Source organism: Macrosteles quadrilineatus, unplaced genomic scaffold (genome assembly GCF_028750875.1).
Source record: "Macrosteles quadrilineatus isolate MER2022 unplaced genomic scaffold, UCM_ALF_1.0 Scaffold_6__1_contigs__length_79288215, whole genome shotgun sequence".
In the NCBI taxonomy this organism is placed as follows: domain Eukaryota; kingdom Metazoa; phylum Arthropoda; class Insecta; order Hemiptera; family Cicadellidae; genus Macrosteles; species Macrosteles quadrilineatus.
The window spans coordinates 68,814,837-68,840,936 of NW_026542599.1; the positions used below are offsets into that span (position 1 = coordinate 68,814,837).

General features: G+C 35.0%; 1 protein-coding gene across 1 annotated transcript; it reads left to right on the plus strand.

Moving 5' to 3' along the window:
• Positions 1-9,840: 9,840 nt before the first annotated feature.
• LOC128997607 (cathepsin S-like) lies at positions 9,841-18,004 on the plus strand. The gene is made up of 4 exons (XM_054423246.1): positions 9,841-9,882; positions 13,906-14,103; positions 17,475-17,637; positions 17,875-18,004. Exons 1-4 carry the CDS (start codon positions 9,841-9,843, stop codon positions 17,958-17,960), a joined length of 489 nt encoding a protein of 162 aa, XP_054279221.1. The 3' UTR covers positions 17,961-18,004.
• The last annotated feature ends 8,096 nt before the right edge of the window (positions 18,005-26,100 follow it).

Here is a 26,100-nt window from a genome sequence, read left to right on the forward strand (position 1 = left end):
AAGATTGTTGTTAACAGTGTCATCTGTCGAAGAGATATCAATCGTAGAGCCTTAGAACACTTCAATGATCAACTCGATCTAATGTGCAACAATTTCCGAGTTCATTTTGCAGAGGCAGATTTTATAATTAACAAAAGTCATCTAGGAAGGGATGGCCGACATCTTGATAGAAGAGGTAATGCTTATTGGAGAATTTATGTTCTTCTACATCAGCCAGGTGATCGGAACCTTTGATTCCACTAAGCCTGATTGGTCCAAACGAGATGATAAAGTGATCGTATCATGTGATGTTCCTAATCCTGATGTTTCGTGTAGAGCTGTGATTGGTGAGCCTTCGTCTTCTATCTTATCCTCTTCATCGGGAAACGAGCTCATCCTTCAACATTCACCACTCGAATAGCACATGTGAACATGCGCTCCCTCAATACTGGATTTGAGGAGTTGCGTTCTCTTGTTGATGATTTCAGGTTTGACTTTTTAGGGATTTCTGAAACTTGGCTTAGGCCTGGCATGTCCTCTGATCCTTACAACATTTTTGGTTACAATATGTTGCGTTCTGATAAGATCTCTAATGAGAGTGGAGGTGGAGTTTCTCTTTATTTGAGAAGCGATCTTCGTTTCACTCAGGTCTATATTTCTAACGTTGACAGCAGTATACAATATCTCTGTGTTCTTGTAAATATCAAATCCAAAAGGTTGTGTGTTTGTGTTGCATATAGATCTCCATTAGTGTTGTATTCGTCTTTAGGTTCTTTGTTGTACTCCTTGTTTATAGACTTCTCCCCAGAGGCAGACAGAATTGTTCTATTGGGCGATCTGAATGTTGACATGCTTGATGCTAGTAAGCCCTGTACAAAATTCTTAAATAATCTATTGGATTCCTTGGGGCTTACACAGGTCGTGAATGAGCCCACTCGTTGCACAGCGACATCATCTTCCCTAATAGATCACATCATAGTTGATAAATGCCTCAACCCATTTGTTGAAGTTGTAAATACGTCAGAAATATTGGATGGTAGGGGGAAGAAAATCACCGACCATAAGCTGACTTTCTGTGAAATACCAATTTTTAAGGCTAAAAAGTTTGGGAAATTTATTTCCTATAGAGACTATAAAAACTTTGACATGGCAGTTTTTTTGAGACTTCTTTCAGAAATTAATTGGAATCATATTTTGGCATCAAAAGATACAAATTGTATTGCAAAATTTATTTCAAACAACATAATCAATGTGTTTGATAGCTGTGCCCCTGTAGTAAGGAAACGTGTGACAAGAAATAGGTCACCATGGATTACTTCCAAAATTAATAGCCTTATCAAAGAGAAAAATAAATTAAGAGCTATACATAACAGATGCCCAACTGCCAAGCAATCATACATCAAATGCAGAAATGAGCTGAATAGTGCTGTTCGAAGGACCAAGAAAGAATATTTTGCGCACAACCTAGATTGCAAAAATTCTAAGAAGTTCTGGTCAACACTGTCTAAAAGTGGCGTTTTAGAAAAATGTGAAAAAGAAAGCCCTTTTCAACTTCTTCCAAATGAATTAAATATGTTTTTTGCAAGTATGGGATCAGGTAATAGTATTGACCAAAAGAGATTGGCATTCTATCAGGAAGATTACTGTGGAGAAGTTGAGAATAATTTCAAATTTAGAGCTGTCACCAAAGAGCAAGTTATAGAAACTATGAATAAAATACGTTCAAAGGCATCTGGTATCGATGGCATATCAATTGATATGTTAAAAGATGTTAGCCCTTATTGTGTATCAGCAATAACTCATCTGATTAATGTGTCACTAGAGACTGGAGTTTTCCCTGATAGTTGGAAGCAAAGCATTGTGATTCCGCCCCCAAAGTGCTCTAATCCAACTACGAGTAGCCACTTCCGCCCAAAATCAATTCTGCCTGTTTGTTCGAAAATCTTAGAGAAAATTGTTGTGGAACAGTTGGTAAGTTACCTGGAGGAGTCGGACATACTTTTAGAATCACAGTCAGGTTTCCGTAGAGGGTTCAGCACCTGCACTGCTCTTCTCAATATGACTGATGAGCTTCTTCAGGCCAAGGATCAAGGGTTGCACAGCTTTATGGCGTCACTTGATTATTCAAATGCTTTCGACTCTGTTCATCACGACATGCTCATATCAAAGCTCAGGTTTCTAAAATTCCATGAGAGTACACTCAAATGGTTTTCCTCATATCTTTGTAACCGATCCCAGGTGACTAAGGTGAATGGTAGGTGCTCTGAGTTGATTCAAAGAGAAATAGGGGTCCCTCAGGGGACTTGTCTGGGTCCAATACTTTTCATATTGTACACCCATGACCTCGATAGCGTTCTGAAATTTTCCACTTTACATTCCTACGCTGATGATTGTCAACTAGTTCTTTCCCACGCTTCTTTTGATTTTCATGAAGCAGTCAATCTCATCAACACTGACTTGCTAAGGGTAAAGCAATGGTCTGACGATCACGGTCTAAAATTGAATCCTGAAAAGTGTACTGTGCTTCATTTCTGGTCTTCTGGTTTGCAGCCTAAAAATAGTCTTATTGGAAAGGTAGAGCTTGACGGTCAAATTCTTGTGGTGTCTGATTCTGTTAGGGTGTTAGGTATCAGAATTGATTCTCAACTCAATTTTCACTCACATGTTAGTTACATTTGTCAGAGAGTCTCAAATAGGTTGAGAATTTTACACCGTTTGAGAGGGATACTATCTGATAATGCTAAGCTAGAATTGGTCAAATCAACAGTCTTCCCTATTATTCAGTATGCACTTCCATCGTTTGGTGAAGGTCTTACTCTTGACTGTAGAGTTCTTCTTACGAGGTTGCAAAACCTAACCCTAAGGTTTGTCTTCAATCTGAGGAAGTTTGATCATATATCTGCCTATCGCAAACAGGCTAAGGTACTGAATTACTCGTACATCTGAAGTACTCTTTGGAAAAACAATGTTTTCTACTAACTGTTTTAATTGTTCACAAGACACTGTCTTCTAATTTGCCTCCCTATTTGAAAAGGAAACTTATGCCTCGAACATCAGTTAGGGAACGCTGTACTAGGCAGGACGGCTTGCTTGAAATGCCGAGAGTGCGGCGTGAGATAGGTAAAAAGGGGTTCTCATACTTTGGACCCCAGGCATACAACACCCTCCCAAGAAACATGAAAATCATATCATGTAATTCATTTAAGGCCAATTTAAAGCTAGTTTAGTTCCACTGTTTGTAATTATTGTGTACTTGTAAACTTTTTGTGACTTTGAGTTGTCTTGAAAAGCAGTTTGTCTGAAGACCGCTTTAAATAAATGCATTTTATTATTATTATTATTACTATGCTGACTTAGTTGACAGCACAATAATTCCAAATTTGACTAATAAAGATTCCTTTGGGGATAGCCCCAAGCAGTCCAATGCTGTTATTGCTGATAAGTCTAGATTTAAGTTTCACACTATATCTGAGGAACAGTTAGGTAAAATAATTAATTCAGTAAAGAACAAGTGGTCATCTGGATACGATGACATCCCAACAAAAGTCATTAAGGCTTCAAAAAGAGCAATTCTTAAGCCTCTACTGCACGTTATAAATGCTTCTTTGATATCTGGAGTATTTCCCACAGAATTAAAAGTATCAAAAATTATTCCAATATTTAAAAAGGGTGACAAGAATGATCCTGCCAACTACAGACCTATTTCAATCCTACCATCATTATCAAAGTTTTTTGAAAAGTGTATGTTGATGCAACTAACTGATTATTTTGAAAAAAAAAATAGCTTATTAGATTCGGAACAGCATGGTTTTATACAATATAAATCAACTATTACTGCAGTCATAGCTTTTGTTGAACATGTTGTGGATAAATTAGACAAAGGTGACCATACTGTTTCTGCATTTCTAGATCTGACTAAAGCGTTTGACAGTGTATCCCATTCTATTTTACTAGAAAAACTAACTTCTAATGGAATAATTGGCAAAGATTTAGCTTTATTAAAATCATACTTAATAGGTCGAAGGCAATATGTGGAAACTAAACACCTCAATGGCAATAAATTATTTAAAATAAAGTCAAAAACTAGATTAATTAAATATTCCGTTCCCAGGGATCAGTCCTGGGACCATTCCTATTCCTTGTGTATTTAGGAAAGTTACCAGAATGTCTTTCAAGTCTAACATTAAATAATAAATTTTGTATTTTTGCAGATGATATTAATCTAACGATAGCTAGAAGCAATAGAAGTAATGTTTTGATCAATTTTCCCTAGCAACAAACAAAGTTAACGAAAGACTAAGTAACTTGAACCTTTTAACTAATAAAAATAAAACAACAATAATTAAATTCTCTTGTAAAAATGGTAATTCAAGGAATGACACAGAACCAACAGACTGCCTTAATACTGTTGACCTTGCTGAAAAGTCAAAGTTCCTTGGTATTTTACTGGATAGAAAACTGTCTTGGTCAGATCATGTAAATGAGGTCTGTTCGAAAGTTAGTTCAGGAGTCTTTGCTCTGAAGAGATTGTCCTCTTTTTGTGACATCAAAACATTGCAATCAATGTATTTTTCAATGGTCCATACCCATATTGGGTTAGGTCTTGAAGTATATAGAGCAACATCAAATTTTAACCTCAAAAAAAATTTTCATCTTCTAAAAGATGCAATAAGATCAATGCTTAAATTGGATTTTGATGCACACTGTAAAAAACATTTTATTGGATTGGGTATCATGACAGTTTATAGCCTTTATATTTATAAAACTGTTCTTCGTGTTAAACGTAATATTTCAACATTTACTAGAAACGTCGATAACCATAATTACAACACAAGAAACCGATATAATTTCCAAATTAATAAGCATAAAAAAGAAATATTCAAACAAATCCATCATACATTTGAATTCAATTTTTTAATCAATTACCAATAAAAATCAAAAATGAAACAGATGACAACAGATTTAAAAACGCTCTAAAATGGCATTTGACACAAAATGCTCTCTATGAATTCAAAGATATCTGGGCTAAGCAATAACAGCATTGACTTAAAATGTTTTAGTCCTATTGCTGTTTCACTGAACTATATTTTTGTTTTTTGTTTTCACTGAAGTATACTTTTGTTTTATACCTACTTGAGAGATGACTGTATTGTTTTTGTTGTTTTGTTCTTGTGTATTGTATTTGTCTTTTATTTGTGTTTATATTTTATGTAACGATGAATTTGACACCATTCTTGTATATACAATATATACTAATGAATAAAGATGTTTTAAATTGAATTGAATTGAATACTCCCTAGTGTAGATTAACGTCTGCACGAGTGAGTACTACGTCTATCCGCAGTACTATCCTGATAATTAGACCAATTCGTATATACCAAGGCAAAAATGTGGTTCGGATTCCACTAGAAACTGTAGGTCCCTTAGTTGCCATTAGCTGTTTGGGCTATTAATTAACAGCTGTGTCTAAGGAATATGTCGGCCTTAGTCACTAACAAGACTAAAAGATCGCGCCACTCATCCTACACGCATCTCCATTCATACTTGGCTTAAAATACCTACTTTGTATGGTTGCCATTTCATCTAAAAGTATAAAAAAGTATTAAAGTATTTAAGAGTTAAGGTGCTTTAATTTTGATCATTATTTAAGGGTTTTTTTCTTCCATTATTTTCCTTCATAATAATTTATAAAGGTAACTTAATTAACTGTTAATTGTACCATTACAGTTCATGGACAACTGTTAAAGACTGAGATACTTTGACTACGCCCTCAAGATGCTAACTACGCATAGTTTTTCATTTACGCACTGCGTTTTTGGGATCAAGTTAAGGCACTTGTTTTATTACGAATATTTTTCTATATTATCACGCCGATTTAGATTCTTTATTTGACTGATTTAACTTAACAAATGAAATTGAGCGTGGTGTGACTAATTTTTGTCTCCTATTGGATAGACTTTTCCAACTATACTCTATAGAAATTCGCACTGATGTGAAAATCACCTCTTCTTATGAAATTTATCTGACGTATAAAGTGAAGTGTGTACTATACAGAACCAGCTACTAGTTTTATAGTCAGAGCTTCTAGACGTCAATGTTCAAATAGAAAAGGAAATATCTGCTCACCATGTACAAATGGACATCTCAATCAACACTAATAACTATTTTGTTGATGAGCAAAATGTTTTATTAGCTTTGAAGTTTGAATCTTCTGAAATTGTATTTAAAAATTACCTAAGCATGACCGTTTGTTAAATATATATGAGGTTATCCTAGCTTCCAACCGTAGGTTAATTGTAGAAAACCACAGACTGAATAAATTAATACATATAAATTGAGCTTTCAAATAATGCAGATATGGTTGAATAACCTAAGGTTTGTTCTTCAGAAAGAGCTCCAGACCAGCCTGTTAATGAGGGAAAGTGGTTCCCTGATATTTTTATTAATGATCACTTCAATTGGTTTAATTCTGAAATTTGTTGATGTATAAAAGATTTCTTGTTTGTTGGTCTTTATGTGAGACATCTTTTAAAGTTGTGTGGTTCTGACGGGGTTCATGTTTAAAGTATTTAATGTTTGATAATCAGAGGTTGTACTGCAAAAGACAATGTTCTCATGTTTATATGCTTACACTGTAAAGCATAATAAATATTTATAGCTTAAGCTTATGAGATAAAATAAGTATTACTAAATAAAAATTTAAGAAAATATTTGAATTGATAAATAATGTAATTATAAATTTAAAAAGTCAATGATTAACAGATAATCATAACAAAACAATTATATAAACCCCTTAAATAACTAAACTAATAAAAAATGAATGTGTATGAGAAGGGTAAGGAAATAAAAAGTCAGACATTTGAGGTAGTAATGGTTACATTTACTTTAAAATTCATATTTTCAGGGTATCTCGTAACTTTAAAATATGTTTTTGCAAATTTAAATATATATTTTTTTATAATACTGTACAACAACACAGCTTTTTTTGTGGCTTTTTCATGTTGTTTTTACCCATTATTAAAGATGTTTTATTTTAGGTTAACTAAATAGTTACAGTGTCATACGAACACGTTAATAAATCATTCTAAGCCTTCAAACGATTAAACGACTAAATAATACGCCTCGGAATATGAATAGGATATATAGAAGGTACTTACATAGTTGTATAGTAAACAAGTAAGAAAAATATTCGTATTGTTTGAGAAGACTATTATTGGGGACGAAACCGTGGCCACTGACTTCAAAGGTTTGCCACTAAGCGGCTTTTAAAACTAATATTTATAGATTCTAACAGTTTGAAGATAAAATGTGCTGTCAAAATGTCAGTCAATTGAGCCAGATATACAATTGAATTTATTTTCACATAAGGTTAACAAAAGAAAATTCCGGGAACATTCTTAGAAAATTGTTAACCATAGGGAAGAATCTATCACTGTAGCAGTCGTATTAAAACTGAAGACCGGATCTATGACATAATAAGTTTCCATTTAAATGAAAAAAAGAGTTTTAAGCTATACCATTCATTATACTGAAACAAACACTAACTTTTGTAATGATTCAAAATATTTAAAGTTACCCGAGAACGAATGTAATTGTGTTAGCTTCCAAATTCTTTATGAGAAGATAGTCACTCAAAACTGTGATACACAATTAAGAGACTAAGCGCTTAGTCACAATGTAAATTCGCTTAATAAAAAAAGTATTTATTTATCAAGCGTTTTTCAGACACAATTTCTGCTTTTCAAAACAACTCTTGTCTTTAATACTAATAAACTGCGACGCTACTTTCTGCACTGGAAAAATAATACAAGTGCGTGCAGTCGTCGCCGTTTGCCGGGGATAGCTCAGCCTACAATGGCTGGGTAAAATTCCAGGGTCTGCGATAAGGTCAGGGAAACCACTAGGCCAAAAGCCGGGTCTAACCGGTATAGGACTGGCTCATACACGGGCACTGTGAACAAGTAAAAAACAAGTCACCAAAACAAACGTGCAATAATCACTACCAGGCCTACGCCGATTCTCCACACTCCTAGGGGGTCGTTGCTGACTACGCAACTCGGGCTTCGTCCTAACTATCCAATAGTTAAGCCCAGAGTGCCTAAAACACGGTGAGTTACACGACGACTTGCCAATAATAACCACAACGCGTGTTATCACCAGGCGGGGTCTACTAGGCCACTATAATCCAATACACAACTCTAATACCCAAGCTAAGAATCAAACAGTTCACTCAATAATCGTACCACATAATAATATACAAGTACACTATAGGTAGAGTGACTACACCACTAGTAGCTGGTCTCAATAAATACCAAGCCAAACAAGCAAAACTAAATAGCAATTGCACTATTAAAATATTGAGCTACTTAGTAGCAGATAAATAAATATTAAATACGTTCCAAACACTAGATAAATATATTATCTGATAGCCGGTACTCCGCTATCCAAGCTACCAAGATAACGTGTTGGACTACCAAACAAGCTGTTCAGGTTAAATTAAAATAATCAAATGAATAAACAATAACAACCCTACTACTGTTACTGCTACTACCAACTTTATGTTGCTTAGCTGGGCTTCTGTTAATAGGCTAATAATATTAGCTACTAGCCTACTGGCCACGTGTTTCCAACTACGCACGCTAAATCGTGCAGCCTAGGTTTGTCGGGCCTCAGAGTTATTAGTAATGTAACTAACTTTTGGTACTATACGCTACCCAGTACCCCTGTATGGCCAATCACCGGAGAGTAGGTAGGCTAGATTTAATTTGGACTTATTATTCTTCAACACCAAGCTAACAGCTAAGATGAGGTTTGCTGTGATAACCTATCATTAGGTGATTTCCCTCAGATGTTAGGATGCTGCACAAATTACTCCAATGCATGGTAATAACAAATTATAATTTAATTCTTCTAAATAAACGAAAATCCTTTATAATCTTCCTTATAAATGATATCTAATATTACTATATCAGTAATTAAATGGCAACAGTCTTACTTGGTAAAATTCCTACGGTTTGACTGGCTTAAATAGGCTGTGATTCCCAGTTCCTACGGACTATGACTGTTTCAAGTACAGTAGGCCTAATGCTTGAACTCGTCTGTAACAATTTCAAAAGAAATAATAACAAGTAAACTAAAGTTATACTAGTTTCACATAATTGAGGCAAACATAATTAATTTAAGGTGATTTTACAATTTATAAAATATTCTCAGAACATGTGCTTTTTCATCCAAATGTAACATGAAAGTTGAGTATTTAATATTTGACATTTACAAAGTTATTAACTGACAGACAATCAAAATAATATATATAATCATAGGTAAAAACATGGCAAACAAGATTATTTACAATACAATACCACATAAATCAATTTTCTTATATTTAAAATGTTTTCTACTTACATTTTCACGAGTTTGTACAATTTTTAAGGGAATCAGCCAACTAAGAAAGATTTGAAGAAACAGCTCATTACAAGAATGACTTTAGTTAATTAACAGCTGTTCTCCAGTTCTGCCAACAAGGTGAAGTGTAATAACAGTCAAGCTAGTTAGCCATTGATCATGATATTATATGTACATTATATATTCTGTGAATTAAAATAATTTAAATTTAATTAACATTTCCCTTACATCAGTATAGTACAACGCAAAATAATATCTACCACAGTCAATAAATTATATTATCTGCGCTCTAGCGCCTGCCCAGAACCGTCAGGAATATACTTTTTATTCCTGACACCTGTAAATAAATCCTAACTACCGTCAGGCTTTGACCAGCACGGTTACAACTCTAACTCTCTTAATATAATAAAACGTCGTCCACTCACCACAAGTGGGTCACTGACTCACTACCCAACTTGAATGCCGACACTCACTGTCACACCGCACAACAGTAACACCAACGTACTCCAGTGCACCCGTCGTCTCAGCCAGACACCAACACTCGCTCTTCACTGCACGGGATCCACCACTAGAATGTCCATCCTATACTGTCCTGAAGATCTAGGATATCCCAGGCTTATCGGCACTGATAAGCCGGGTCAAAGGGCGCTCGCTAGCCTCGCTGCCGCCGCTCGCTCACCTCAACAATCGGTGCGCGGCCAAATAGCAAATATTTACCCCCCTAGGAAAAAGGCTCGTTACAAAACTATTCATAAAAACTAACTATAAAACAATATATAAAGAATCTATGAAAACAATCTATACCAACAATCTATTTAACAATCTTAAAATATTAAAAAATCTATAACAAACATTACTTAAATTGTTTCATACATGTAAGATGATGTGAAAGTTTGAGTTTTCTAACGGATTTAGTTAAAAAGATATTAAGCCGTTTCCAGACTTTTTTATCACCTTGTATGTATGTATATGTGTTGCATAAAGAAGTGTTATTTTATTTTGTTTTAGTGCTCAGTATGTTGATTTATGTGGGACAATTTTATTTCATTAATATTGAAGCCAACCCAGCAGACGGTCGTATGACCATTGTTGTATGTGCATGTATCAATCCATCGTATCCATTTCATGTAACCTACTGTACATAATATGTATTTAATTAAGCACTTTTATATTCTATTCTATTCTTCCAACTTGGCGGAACGCCTTCGCGCTTTACTGCAGATAACCATTCATGATAAGATTGTTGAGGAAGTAACCTATGTTCACATAGGAAATTGCCGGTGTGGGTCGTATTGTTTAAATCTAACTTAAAGAGTGATAAAAAGCTTTATAAAATAAAATTATAAAAAGCTTAAGGAACCTAATTCCCAGAAAAAAACCTAATGCTTATTCTAAGTAGGCTAGGAACAGCTAAATTACTAAACCATCCTATCAAAGCAGGCAATTAAAAAAATAAAAAAAATAAATAAATTTAGTAAATTCACTAACTTAGGCTACTGAAATTCAAACATCACAATGCTTCCTAGAGCTTTTAGAGTTAAAATTTAAAAAAAATACACAGTTTGTGTGTGAGTATTCAAGCAAATGTTCTGCCAATCCGTTGTAATTTCTAGGCCTACAGTATGTACTGTTGTAACTATTTGGTAGTGTAAGTTGCACTGGTAATAATGACATGAATTAATAAGCAGTGAACTTTATTTCAAGTTGAGGTAGGCTATTAAGTTAATATATTCTGAAGAAGAAAAAACAAAATTTTGCCAAGTTTAGCTAACCAAAAATATAAAAACGGTAAGTGACAGTCGCTCTGCTACCAATTTGTAGTACTTGCTACCAATTTAAAACGATTAATGCGATTTTTCACTTGTTGTTACTATTGAAACTGGCGCGATGGGGCTGAGGAATAATGGAAGAGTTGTTTGGATAGAGAGGGTTGTGTCATGGCAATATATAATAAAATTAACAATATGATTGTGGAATTACGAAGGGCTGTAACCGTCTATTTTAAAACACAGGTTTTACCTTGATGCTGATCGTGCCCCTTGCCGTAAACACCCTAAGCCAACTTTGATGAGCTGTGATTTAATAATTTAAAACGTAAACCCCTTATAACTAAAAACCTGTAAATGTAAGACTTGCTTTGATATGCATAACTTATAATAAACTGACTATAGAATACTGAAGCCTTGATTGAACTATTGTAATTAGGGAATGCATTACTCGGGTTAAAGCTGAGAATTTACCAATTTAGAACCATGTGAATATTGTTACATTATTTAAAAAAAGTTTCTTGCTGGTAACTCTTAAGGAGAACCCGACATTGTAAATTGTAAAACTACACCCTAAAGGCTATGGTTTCTCCCTGAAAACCCCTAGCAAAATATTTAACAATTTCAACTTAAGATTTAACTATTTACTAAATTGGTCTTGGTTCCAGGTATTATTATGAGATCTACGGTAATAGTTTTTCCCTATACATATGCCCTATACCTATGCTATTCCCTATACACTATGCTAAAAGTATACACTTTTTCTTCAACTTAAATCAAAAATTATATTTTTTTAATGTTGGTTATAATTTCGAATACTTGTGTCCCCAGGATGTACATTCAATTTGGCATTTAAAATCCCCTTTTATAGTTATAGACCAATTATAGTTTCCAGCAACATCATTTTTACTTTCTCCCCCTATACCATAGTATATGGAGAAAGTATTGTTTTCGTCAAAATTTTCGAGTTTGAGTTTTGAGTGGATATATTCGTTTTGGGTCCCCCTGGACCCAAAAAAGTGGTTTTCAAAGTGATGTCTGTGTGTGTGTGTGTGTGTGTGTCTGTGTGTCCGTGTGTCTGTGTGTCTGTGTGTCTGGATGTGTACAGAGCTAGAGACTACACCTGTGGTCCGATTTCGATGAAATTTGGTATGTAGGTTCTAATTCATGGTATCTCCAGGCGTTTTTTTCATTTTTTTGAAATTTTGATTTTTAATGGGGATTTTCCCATAAAACCTATAAAAAACCGGAAAAATCGGATTTTCTCGAAAATGGCCCGAACGATTTTGATAAAAATTTAGTATGTTGTAGCCCTTTAAATTCTGAACAAAATGCTACAAATCCCATTTCTGTAAAAATTACGGTTCAAAAGTTATGGTAAATTATGTTATTTTCCCATAAAAACCCCATAAAATAACGAAAAATCGGATTTTAGACAAAAATCCAGTTTTTATTTGACATAGTATGTTATGGTCCTTACAATTATGATATTTTTTTTATTTTTTAGAAATTCTTATTTTTAATGGGTATTTTCCCATAAAACCCCATAAAATAACGGAAAAATAAGATTTTCCCAAAAATGGCCCGAACGATTTTGATAAAAATTTTGTATGTTATAGTCCTTTATATTCTGAACAAAATGGTACAAATCCCATCTCTGTAAAAATTACGGTTCAAAAGTTATTGTAAATTATGTTATTTTCCCATTAAAACCCCACAAAATAACGGAAAATCACATTTTCCCAAAATTGGCTCGAACGATTTTGATAAAAGTGTAGTATGTTATAGTCCTTTAAATTCTGAAGAAAATCTTACAAATCCCATTTCCGTATATTTACTCTCGCCGCTTACACATGATAAAGGTTGTTGACAAACTTATGGGAGAAAGTATGTGTCAGAATGCTGATACCGTTTATTAGTTATAAAATCATTTTAGCCTCTGGATTGTTGGTTATATATAATTAATTGATAATGTAAAATCTTACTTTAGCTATCCTTATTATCCGATATTAATTTCGGACCCGAAGGTCCATCTTCAGTCAGAGTCTAGGGAGACCAAATACTTATAATAGTATCCACCCGATGGGTTTCTTAGAATGTATGTATGTTGACATTTATTTAACACAAAACAAAATACAGTCGACACGAATATGGTACAGAGATAAGGGGTAAAAACCATGGTTTACAAAATGTGGGATAACCCCACTTTAGTCATGTAACACGTTGCCGGCAACTGTCAAATTACTCAGGATTGTAGGTTGAGTTTATGTTAACATTTGGTTACGGGATGAAAAAAATATTGTCTTTGATGTATTTGGATTGATGCGGCTAGATGTTTGGTTGATTATTTGTTTTCAGACGTGTGTCAACAATTATATTTGCTGAAAAATTACGTTGGTTATTGAGGATTTCAGACGGATTGGATTTAGTGTTGCTGTATATATGAAATTGCTAAAATTTGTCCAACTTATTGTTTTTGGGCCTTTATGTAGAATTTCCAGGTTTTGGTCTATGGTTGAGTATGAGTGGATATAATTTTTTAGGTGTTCGGCGTATGTGGACTGGTTTGTATCGGAGTTTCTGGGAAGGTGTTTTTTGTAACGTGTTTTGAATCACTATATATAATAATACTTAATAATCACTAAACTTATAATTACTTAGTAATATAACTTATAAACTAATAATATAGCCTCCACAAATTAAAATATTATAGCTTTTTTAAACAAAAGTCTGACGTAATAAGTTCTACATTTTCCAGGTTGAAAGTTTAGAAGGACAGAACTACCTGAAGACCAAGAAGCTGGTGTCTTTGAGTGCGGGGAACGTTCTTTACTGCAGTAATTTTGATATAGAAAATGGCGCATGTTTATATGGGGGAGATAATTTGGCTGGATTCAAGTATATGAAGAAAGTCGGGGGAATTGACACCGATGCCTGCTCCCCTTACGACCCAGATGTAAGCTGATATAAGAAGTAGATGATTTGTGGGTTGAGTAATAGTTAAAGGTCACCTAGATATATTTTTTATTATATATTGATAACCTAGGACACAAGTCCTTAGCTTGAGACTTGTTAGCGAATTTCACATATAGGGAATAAGCTATTACCGTAGTACTCATTGTAGGACCTGCACCCGGGACCGATTTACTTTTTCGTTTTGAGGTCCCAGAGGCCAAAAACACCATCCGTTCAAATTCACACATATGTATATATATATATATATATATATATATATATATATGTGTGTGTGTGTGTGTGTGTGTGTGTGTGTGTGCGTATGTGTGATTTCGTGCTGCATAAGCTGTGGGGACATGAGTGTGAATGTGACCAGACTGTGTGGACCTGGTCGCTTATGTGGACATCACACACGTCCACACAATTTTAACAGGAAATACATTAACTGTGTGGACTTAGTAATGTCTGACTAGTGGCGCTCCTACAGACTTTTTGGTGAAAGTTACTATAGTAAGTCTCTCTAAACCTCATAAACATCTCATAAGCTTTAGAGACATCTCCATTTTCAAAGTCGAGATTTAAATCACTGTAAGGATAATATTCAGAGTTTAGAAATGCTTTGAGATTTTTTAACTTATAGTGATCAAATTCATCAGTTCTTTTTCGTGCACTATTATCCCTAGCTGTTTGGAAACCAAATATAATATACCTAGGCTTCTCCAAACTGGAAGATGTCTTTACTGACCATGTATGTCTTGTGGTATTGGGATATGATGGAAGTTCATGCAGCTCTAAACTTCTAAATGCAATTTGCAAATTTTTGTTTTGCAATAACATCTTTTGTAATTGTAACTTCTCCCCATCTGATGGTATCACATTTGGCATCACCCATTGAATCGAGTTAAGTGTAATTTTAGGAATCGTATCAGCAGTGCCACTGGCTGGAGCACTAGTGCTTGTTAATATACAATTCAAATCATTTTTTGATTTAATGATTCTCAATTTCTCCTTTAATATACAGATAACTCCTACATGGGAGAGTTAGCTAATCTTGATTATTATACATATTCGAATTTCATCAGAATTATTTATTGCCAAAGTGTTGTGTAGAACATAGGAATGATTTGTAATTCAAACCACACTATCGTCGAATTGGGTTTTCCTGTAACATCTATAAAATCTCCCATTTTTAATAATAGAAAATTTTAACTTTAGTCCTATGGATTTTAGGAACCTATCATTTTGCACACTTATAAATAGTTGCCCATTCTTTTAAATTCCCATATCTTTTTTATATGACAAGTAATTGTAGTTTCTTCTCCGTTAAAGTCAATTGCCTTGTCGTGCTGGTCGGCAAATGTAATGCTGACAACATCTAAACTTCTTGGAACTTCAATAATCTTGTAGCTAGGAGGAGCTTCTGGATAAATACTGTGTATGGTGTGTGATTTGTTTCCATTTAAATAAGACCTATTTGCAATATTAAATTTTTCTCTAATCACATTTACATTATTAATGTTTATTTTATTTGTAGATTCAAACGGAACACCAGGAGTAGAAACTCCTTTAAATCCCAATAAAACAGACCCTAAACATGGTTTTGTGAAATCAAACACGTGGCTAGAATGTAATGTCGCTTTCTTAGTTGTATTATTAGCTGTAAGGAACAAGTCTGGGATTTGCTTTTGAATTTCCTTTGCAAGCTAAACAACCTCATACGTTCCTTCAGAAATTTGTTGCCTTTAAGTTGATTTAATTTTGAAATAAGCCCTTTGCATATTAGCTTGACTTTAGTCTTAATTATTGTTTCTCCATTTTTATGTACTATAACTTTAATTTTGCCATCTAAAATGGTGCACCATTCTATAGACTTCATACTTGGCTTGTTTCACAGTCATTCTCTTTAGGCACACGAGAAAGACTTTCCACCAACCACTGAAATCAGGCTATGTCCTCAATAAATAATACCCGAAGTCTCGAGAATTGAACTTGGGACCTCAGGCTCGTGAGGGTTGAACGTTGGCAACGAGCTAACTAGGCTTCCAGCATGACGTGTAGCATCACTCTTGCAAGTTGCACAATTGGCCACTATAGAAGCGCTCATTATAGTTCTTCGTCTACAAGAAAGCATCATATTTGATTTTCAAACAGTATTTTAATTAACAAAAGTTAAAAACCTATGTTATTAGTTATCAAATTAGAGAAAATAAAATAAAAGATTCATATTTATATACAAATCTTTAGAATGTATGTCATCTTAGGAGATTTAATCATTTAAACAAATGTATTATATTTGTAATCATGAAACGTGCCAATACCCTTATCTTATGACTCACTGATAACATCTGTAATTAGACACCAGCTCTGCAATGTTAATAATCTAATCAATCGCTACTTATAACTGTTTTGTTTATTACGAAGGTTTTATACAAGTTAGACATGATTTAAAGATTTATATTTAACAATCGATGAAATTAACCCATTAAATGATAAAGAAACTGCTTTGTTTAGCTAAAGTATTATTACAATTAGAAATTGTACTTGTTTCTAAACACATTTTTTTTGTGGACAATTTTATGAAAATTTAAGTATATTTCAAAATATTGTAAAAAACTATACTAATGTTATACAAAATTAGAAACATGATTGATCATTTTATTATCTTGTTGTACCATTGCCCATTCAGTATCCAAAGTGAGCTACAATACTATCTACTTATATATATATATATATATATATATATATATAGGTCTTAGATTTTTTCGTTTTGTGTTACCCAGATCGGTCTCGGGTCCAGTGCTTACCATGACAACTTTTTTTTTATGAGGTTGGCGGCCTCTTTTAATCTTGCATTTGCCCGTCCACATAGACTAAGCGCCCGTGCGTGGATAGTTTACAGCAAAGCAAGAAGTGAGCCGGTACAGTACAAAGGCGAACTGTACTGATAAAATGTTATCGACAGTGACCAGGATCCGAACCCACGACATCGCTGTCTTGGGCCCGAAGTCCGCGACGCTACCGACTGAGTCACCGACTCACTAAACCACCGGGTAATAACGTTTTACCTATATAGGAATAATCTAAAGGTTAAATACCTTGTTGACAACGTAATCCTTAGTACACTTACTACTTAAGTCTACCAAGGATTACGTTGGCAACAAGGTATTTAACCTACAGATTAGTAATTGTTAAGAAATCCGGAAGGCAACACCTCAGAAATGAAGCTATATAGGACATTCGCTAAGACTGAATCTCGTACATTGGTTACCCAGATAAGGTAGCTCCCGTTTGAAAACAAGTTTCGTGTTTTACCACTTTTTATAACGTAGGACAGCAGATATTAGTTATATTATTCTAACCTTAACTTTACAGCATGGACAATGCACTTACAATGCTACGAACAAGGCAGCCACTCTCTCTGACTACGAGCAAGTTTACGGAGATGAGATAGATTTGCGTGAGGCCGTGGCTAAGATTGGACCTGTTTCTGTCTCCATTGAAGGAAACCAGAGATCCTACTACCTGTACAAGAGCGGTAACGTTAATCATAATTACACATAATCAGTATTCCTTTGAATTCGTACATCGTGTGTTATGACACTCTTATTGGCCATGCGTTTCTTACTCAGTAGTTTACCAAAAGATAGCAGTGACAATTCTGCTAACAATATAAACATTGATCGCAATAAACACCCAGTAAAGCGAAATTTTCAATTTTTGAACCCAAGGAAAAAAACTGAAAGTTATGTTTTACTTGTGTTTTGCATTCCAGCCAATCGTCTGAGGAAAGATGCATTCAGTGATCGACTCCTTCTAGAGACTTGCCAATGGTTTAAGACCCGGGTCGGTAACAAGTAGAAGAAGTATCAGAAGACTGCTAGGTTTTATCATACAGAATACAGTAATACAAAATATTGTAGCTAGCTAATAAGCCACAATATTGGAGCTAATAATAATGTAAATATTATAGCTAATAAGCTAGCTCCTTCCTAATCTAGTTTTATTGCACGATTTAATGTGTAATGTTGTGGATTTAGGTGTATACAACGAGCATAAATGTGTGAGGGTGAGAAATGAAATTCCATGCTGTTTCTTGTTGGTTGTCGGGTATGGAACTGCCATGAAGGGAGGAGACTTCTGGTTGGCGAAAAGCTCCCGGGGAACCAACTGGGGAATGAATGGATATATCATGATTGCCAGGAACCACGAGAACATGTGCGGTATTGCCGACCATGCCATCTACGCCATATCCTAGGCCATCTCTCTTTATTATAGTCAATAGCCAGCTCAACGTATAACGTTTGTTATTATTTATTAAATATAACTATTTAGTAAAGTGTAATTGCTGTACGGTTGTGTTTTAACAACGACCTCATCCAACATGTCGAGAAATTGCTCTAGGTTCAGTAATTTGCAATATTTTTATGTTACTACTGGCATTGTTTTCATTGATCAGTTGCATTATTTTAATCAGATTTCTATAGGTCAGTTCAGAAGGTATTCGTTTTGGCATTTATAATAGGGATAATATCGACACTGGCTTGGTCTATTTTCTGGTCTGGGTAAAAGGCCCCCGCCCTCTGGTTGTTTATGCATGTTTATCCAAAAAATAATTATTACGGTCAATTTTGGTATCAGCTGAAATATCTATAATCTGACTAACAGTCTTTTACAATAGCTATTATTTTATAAATTACACATTTTTCATAACATTTAACACTTCAATTAGCAGCCGAATCATCTCGCTCACGCTTTCTTACAACCACAATTTAGTCTAATTCAATCTTCCTCAAAATGCCTTCCTTTTTATATTTTTATCTTTTATTCTTTGTTAAAAAATGTATATTTACATTTGTAGATGTTTAGTTATTTTGAGGGATAGAAGTTGGAATCATGTAACTCAGTTGATGTTGACTGGTGAAGAGGTGGATGTGAAGTGACTGCTGTGGGTGAAGTAGTGAATGTAGGCATACCTGAGGAAGTATTGTTGCTATATAAGGTACAGAAAACTTTTTTCAGATTTAATTTTTAACTGCAGGAATGAATTTGAACGGAAGGTGTTTTTGTACTCTTAGGACCTCACACGAAAAGGTAAATAAAATCAAAACAAATTTGTATAACAAAAAAATAATAATAACATGTATAATAGAGGTAGTTTTCAAATCTTACTGAATCATTAAACACTATACGAAGTTAATTATACTTGGGAGAACCCGTGCGTGGGAGTGAGTCTTTGAATAGGAATTAAAAACTTGTGTAACGCCACTGAGTTGTATTGAGTTTTAAATTCTTTATTTGCCTACGTCACTGCCACCACCTGTGTAACGAGAACAGAATAAATTAGAAGTGCCGCATGTCAAGTTTACATTAAATTTATACAATTTATAGTAGTCAGTTTTGACAAATCATTTGACATTAATCAAGATTGAGTAAAATACAGACAAATGTTGGAGCAAGCTAAAGCCGAAATTGTGTGATTAATTTAGAAAGAGTTTGGAAAAAGTTACATGTTAATACATGTTACATGTTACGCAGTACAGTACTATCTGTACCAACTCCTCAGCCCGAACTGCCCATTTTACTTCAGCTTCAGCACTCACCTTGCAACCAACGTCAGTCCAATAACTAGCTTGAAAACTACATTATTATGATCTCTATTATGAACTCTTTATGATCTGAATTATTATCAATACATAAAAATATAATATGAAATATATAATAGTAAAGATAAAATACTTTATTGCCCTTGGGAATGTACCATTCTACAAATATTACGTTATTGTTTAAACAGTTACTATTTTAAAATTGTTTTTTTTAAATTAGTTGTAAAGTTTATAACAGGTTTATAAAGTTTATAATATATATAATATATATATATATATATATATATATATATTTCTTTATGAAAATGCCAAATGAATTTTATATTGTTCTTGAGGATTTCTTGATAGAGTTATGAAAAATTAATCATGAAACGGTGCAAATATTCGTTGAATACACAATATGTTTTGGTCTCACCAACATATTTTTTACCAACATATTTAAAATATATGTTGGTGAGACCCAAAATTCCAAATTCTCGGCCTTCAAACAATTCTAAACACGGCTGTGAACCATGTCACAAGCCCCGATGTGGTATTTGCTAAATTATTATGAGTACCACAACTGAATGTGATAGCAAAGTTACAAACATGGTTTATCCGATTGTTGTTAGACCAACTTGTAAAACTCACAATGTGATTTATCAACTATAAGTGTAAACATTGTCCAAAATAATACAGTGGCCAGACTTCAAACTCTTTAAGAGTTCGAATGACAGGCCATCGTTTTGATTGCAACCTTAAACTGTAAGGCACAAGTGTCCGGGCAGCTTCACTCGGGTTGGGTCGTAGGTGATGCGGGACCAAATACTCGCAGAGTCTAGAGGGCGCCACCTCATTGGCTGTTGTGTGTAGACCTCCACCAACGGGGAAGAGAGGGTCTCAGCATGGTGCAGTACAACCCTAATAATATCCAAGACTCAGGAGAATCCGGTAATACCCACAATTAAAGAGGAGGGGAAACACCCTTAAACCCAAATTTAAGGAAAAACTTTTGTCTGTGTTAAATGCAAAATTGGGCAGTTCTTACAAAACCTAAAACCTAACTGAGTTGGGTGCAAACAAGTTATAGCAGTAGGCCTACCTTAAAAAATAACCTTACTTACAACTAGTGACTGGTAAAACAAATGTTCACAGAAGGCTTAGGCCTGAATCAAATAAAGACAAAAACTTGCTGAATGGTGAGAACCTAACTTAATTTAAAATAGAATTCAGAAATAAGTAAATAAGATTTCAGAACCAAAATGTTCAGAGTAAGCACAAATTAAACTACTGTAATAGACAGGAATTAGATATCAGCAAAGGCCACCAAAATTTAAGTTTAATTACCACAACTCAAACCATCTAGACTTTATGAAGTAAGTTAGTTAGGACAATAAATAACAAAAGAATGTAGAGCAAAAATTTAACTTTACTCTTCACTGAAACTCAAATCATTTCCAAGAACACCACAATACAAAATATGACAATAGGCTACAACAAAATTGAGTCACTGACAAAGTTTAAACGGTAGCCTACGATAAATAAACAAGATTCTTTAAATTGGCAAAAGTAAAATTGGATAGGTTCTCGAGGACAAGTTGCAAGTTTTTAAGATAAACAAAATCACAAGTATTTACAACAATTACAAAGTTACAAGTTTTACGATATGAGAAAAATTAATAGTTTTACGATAAGACAAAATACAAGTTTTACGATATGACAAATTGCAAGTTCAATAAATTGGCGAGAGTTAAATGGATAGAGAACCAATTTCAAATTCTTACGATGTAACAAAATCTAGATTTTACGATATGACCAAAATGACAATTTTACTATATTACAAAATTACAAGAAGGTGAATATATGACAAGTTTCAGTTAGGTGGTCACCCCTAACAACACAAATACACTTCAAACAAGTTTTGGACAACAATTAAATCTCATGGATGAATGAATCTTAAACGCTAATCGACAACTCTCGCTTAACTCAACCTAACCGCTCTTCGTCTCGGTCCATGAGATTGAGTAATGAAATGAAATGAAATGAAATGAAATGAAATGAATGAAATTAAATTAAATGAAATGAATGAAATGAAATTAAATGAAATGAAATGAAATGCTTTATTTCCGAGAACATGACACATGTATGGAAAAAGTCAAATAAACTAATACTAGGTTAGAGTACTAAAAATTGCGAAAAATACATGATTTGTTTGTTCCTGCAACACTCCATGCATAGAAAATAAAATAAAACCACACTTGCAAAACTCATAAAAAAACATACTTACAAGTTGTCAGGAAGTTCAAAAAACTCATGGATTGAGTAAAGTGGGTTAGCCAATAGGAACTCCCTCACCCTCTTTTGGAATTTATTGATTGGCAGGTTCCGAACTGTACAAGGCAATTTGTTCATTAATTTCAAGCTTAAGATTTCCTTACTAGCCTGGGTTTTCTTTAGTCTAACATAAGGTATGTTTAGATCCTGCTTATTCCTAGTGTTGTAGTGGTGGACCCCTCCTCTGAGCTCAAGAGTGCCAAGCTTCCTCTTACATGACATGAGACACTGCAAAATGAAGAGATTGTAAACTGTCATCAAGGACTCGGCAACAAAGATTGGTTTACAATGGTCCAGATAATCTGCACCATTCACAATCCTTATTGATTTCTTTTACAGAAGCATGACCCTCTCGACCACAGATGCGGAGCCCCACAAACGCAAACCATACAGAAGTACACTCTGAAAAAATGCTACATAGGCTGTTTTTAACCATTCCTTGGGTACAGAGTCTCTAAGTCTTCTCAGGAGACAAATTACCCTAGACAAGCGACTACAGAAATGAGAAATATAACAGTACCAGTCTAACTTTGGATCTAAATATAGGCCTAGTTATTTAACATTTGAAACTTCATGATCCATCTGAATTAAAGTGAAAACAATGGTTTGGGATTTACTTTCATTTAACTTAAAAAAGTTAGCTCGGAACCATGCTGATGCTATCCCCATGGACTCAGACATTTGACCATTTAGAGTTATCAGGTCTTTAGAGAAACTGAAAAGGGTAGTGGCATCAGCATAGCAGACGACATTTCCTCCAAAATTTGGAATGAGGTCATTGGTCATGATAATGAACAAAAGGGGGCCAAGTACAGACCCCTGTGGGACACCATGAGTAATCTGACAAGGGCTAGAGATATGCCCATTTATGAGCACCCTCTGCTCACGCCCAGCCAGGTATGACTCCATGAGCCTGAGTTCAGAGCCCTTTACTCCATAAAAATTCAATTTATCCAGCAGTATCCGATGGTTGACCGTGTCGAAAGCCTTACTGAGATCACACAGGGTGGCCCCAGTAAAGCCTCCAGCTTCAAATCCATGCAGCACTACTTCTTCAAGCTTATCTAGAGCATCTATGGTCGAGAGACCCGCCCTGAAGCCACACTGGCCGGTCATGAGTAGATTGTGCTCTTCGAAATATTTGTACAACTGATCCTTAATTACAGATTCAAATATTTTTGAAAATACTCGGAGTAGGGAAATAGGGCAGAAATTCTCTGGACTCTTTGGATCACCTTTCTTATGGATAGGTATAACTTTGGTTATCTTTAGTCTTTGGGGAAAGACTCCTTCAGAGAGACATAGGTTCAGGCAATAGGTAAAAGGCTTAACAATGCTAGGAAACACACTCTTAATAAGATTGACAGATACCTCAAATATATCTTTGCTTGGAGAGTTGTTGAGCTTCTGGACCACCCGTATCACACTTTCACAGGATAAAAGGGTAATGTTGAGCCGTGAGGCTGCAGGGTAACGTTTCTCCAGCACCTCTAGGGCAGAAGTGGCTGAACCGTTGATAGAGTCTCTGGTCTGCTGGACGGAGTCAATAAAATGGGCGATGAAAGCTTCCGCAGTCACTGATGATATCAACTAGGATTTGGACGGAGCACTTTCTTCATGGATAACTTTCCAGGCTGTTGCACAGCGATTACTGGCAGATTCTATGAAGCGAGCATTTCTTTCCAGTCTAGCTGATAGAAGTTTTTGTTTGTACTGCTTCTTAATAGTTTTGTAGCGTAGCTCTGAATCGGGTGTTTTATTGTCCCTGTAGAGATCATAGGCTAGGAGCACCCACTTCTTCCACGTTACTAGAGATTGGTCCTTCCAGTCCGGAAGATTTTGATTTTTCTTGGAGCGTTTTGTAGGCAGTAACCTTGTGGGAAAGCATTCATTAAACATAAGAAGGACATTTTGAAAAAAACAATTGAAGGTATCTTCAGCCGCACCAGTATTATAAATGTAGTCCCAGTTTGTGTTATCTAGGCGATATATAAAATTATTTATCTTGTCTGTTGAAATAGGCCTACATACTCTTCGACCAGAACCATCAGGTACTGCACTTGATGCAGTTTGTACATGGAGGCTGACTGCGTCGTGATCACTGACAGCAAGTCTCTTCACTTCCGTTTTCAGGAGTCTTTTGGGTAAATCCGTCGCAACGTTGTCCAGACACGAATTGCCTCTTGTATGTTCCCACACCAAGCAATAAAGATTTAGGGATTTCAAAAGATTTAAAAAGTCTTCTGAGTGTTTCTCACCTTTTAAAATGTCTATATTAACATCACCACCCAGGACCAGATTATTTTTCGTTCTTCTATTTTCAAGGGATATCTCCTATAGGCCTTAATTTGAATGAATTGAAGTTCCGTACTTTGAACAGTCTAGCTGGTCTAATAGGTCTAGATCAAATGAATGCAGCCCTAGGCTAGTTTTATGCTACCACTTATCGGTTTGTCACAGCAGTAGGCATCCACATCGCTAGGCCAATAGTCGGATGGCAGTAGTGGGGGAAAGGTAATGACATCAGACAAGGCTCCTGGGGTGATGGTGTCCAAGGGGGGAAGGGGGGGGGTAGGCTCATCCAGAAGTCAGTATAGGCAGGCCCCAGATCTCGCAGGTCGGCTATGATTCACCCATGTCTGCGCCAGCACCAAAGTCCTGTACAATTCCTTAATTGGTAGAAATTGTGCAACTAAAGTGTGCATTCAAAAGCACAATAAATTTCATTATTAACAAACAAAGCCTTTGATAAATGTTTATGAATTTAACTTGAATGTTAATCGCTCCAATTTAGAGTTCAGTAGGCTTGGCACACTGGCCCACTTGACCTAACCTAACCAGCAGAATTTTTTTTAGTGTCTCTCCAGAACTTCCATCGTTCAAAGGTTCACTTCACTAATATAGGCCTACATACAATAGGCTACCAGAGTACTTTAGATAGTTGAGCTTTTACACAAAACAAAGAGAACAATCGATAATGCTAATAATTCATTTACACTAGGCCTAGGCCTTGACAAATAAAGTTTCTCAAAAGTGAGTCTATGAATGCTGATCTTTCAGCGAATCCGTAGTTAAACAATTTTTCTTTTCTAGACACCTTTACAGTTGATTACAACATATACAGCAGGTCATCATACCTTGGAACTAACATATTAGAAACATTAAGTGACATAAAATCCTGAATAAAATAACACAATCTATGCCTAATTCAACAGTTGAGCCAGTTCGTTATATAAATCGTGGACAAAGGTTTGAATAATACGTTAATCGGCAGTGACTCAAATGGCAAAACTGTTGCATGTTACAACCAACTTATATCAGCATGACTGGCTGAAACAACTTTATAAAATTGACGAAATGAGAATTAAATTGAACTACACAGTGAAATTACTTAAGTTGGGACTCTAATAATTAATACAAAATAAGTAATTACCTTCTTAAAACATAATTTTTGGGTTTCACGAACCTGTCCTAGTTTGCAAAATCACATGTGCCAAGTTTGGAACAGTTAAAGTTTTTGGGGAAAAGCTACTAATAAAAATAGTTATGAAAACCAAAACAACCCTGAACTAAATAAAACTTTAAATGTGGATATTACCAAACTCACCTCGACTTTTAATCAATCCTTATAAAATGAAAGTCCGAGGACGTAAGTTTTTCTGGTGTTCCTTGTAGCAATGGCGAGATGAAAAAGGAGGTCTATTTCTTCAAACGCAACATAAAAACGGCTTCAACCAATCCCAGGTGGCTTGTGACGATTGAAATTGTTTTTCTGTACCCAAACGGCAGGCAGCATAGCGCTAATGCAGCTGTGAAGACAATACTGAGTTGATCAGGCTCAGTACGCAAGGGTTAAACAACTTTTGGACCGTTACATGATGTGGTTCAAGAAGAAGAAAACCAATCTATAATCATGCTGCTCACCACAACCAAAATAATGAAGGCTGCTATACCCTTAAAGTCCTTCACAAAGTAAACCCACATCAAAACGCTAAATGCAACCAACTGGTCTTAAGAAATTCTGAATTGGCTCACCAGTTGGTACTGAAAACAAAGTTCCCCTCGGGTTTAAATTTAAGATA

Bases quoted from the DNA above. Each gene is read 5' to 3' on its own strand.
- LOC128997607 (XM_054423246.1), top strand. From the start codon at position 9,841: ATGCCGACACTCACTGTCACACCGCACAACAGTAACACCAAC. The intron at 9,883-13,905 runs GTACTCCAGTGC...TACATTTTCCAG, and splicing joins CGCACAACAGTAACACCAAC to GTTGAAAGTTTAGAAGGACA. The intron at 17,638-17,874 runs GTAACGTTAATC...TTTGCATTCCAG, and splicing joins CTACTACCTGTACAAGAGCG to CCAATCGTCTGAGGAAAGAT.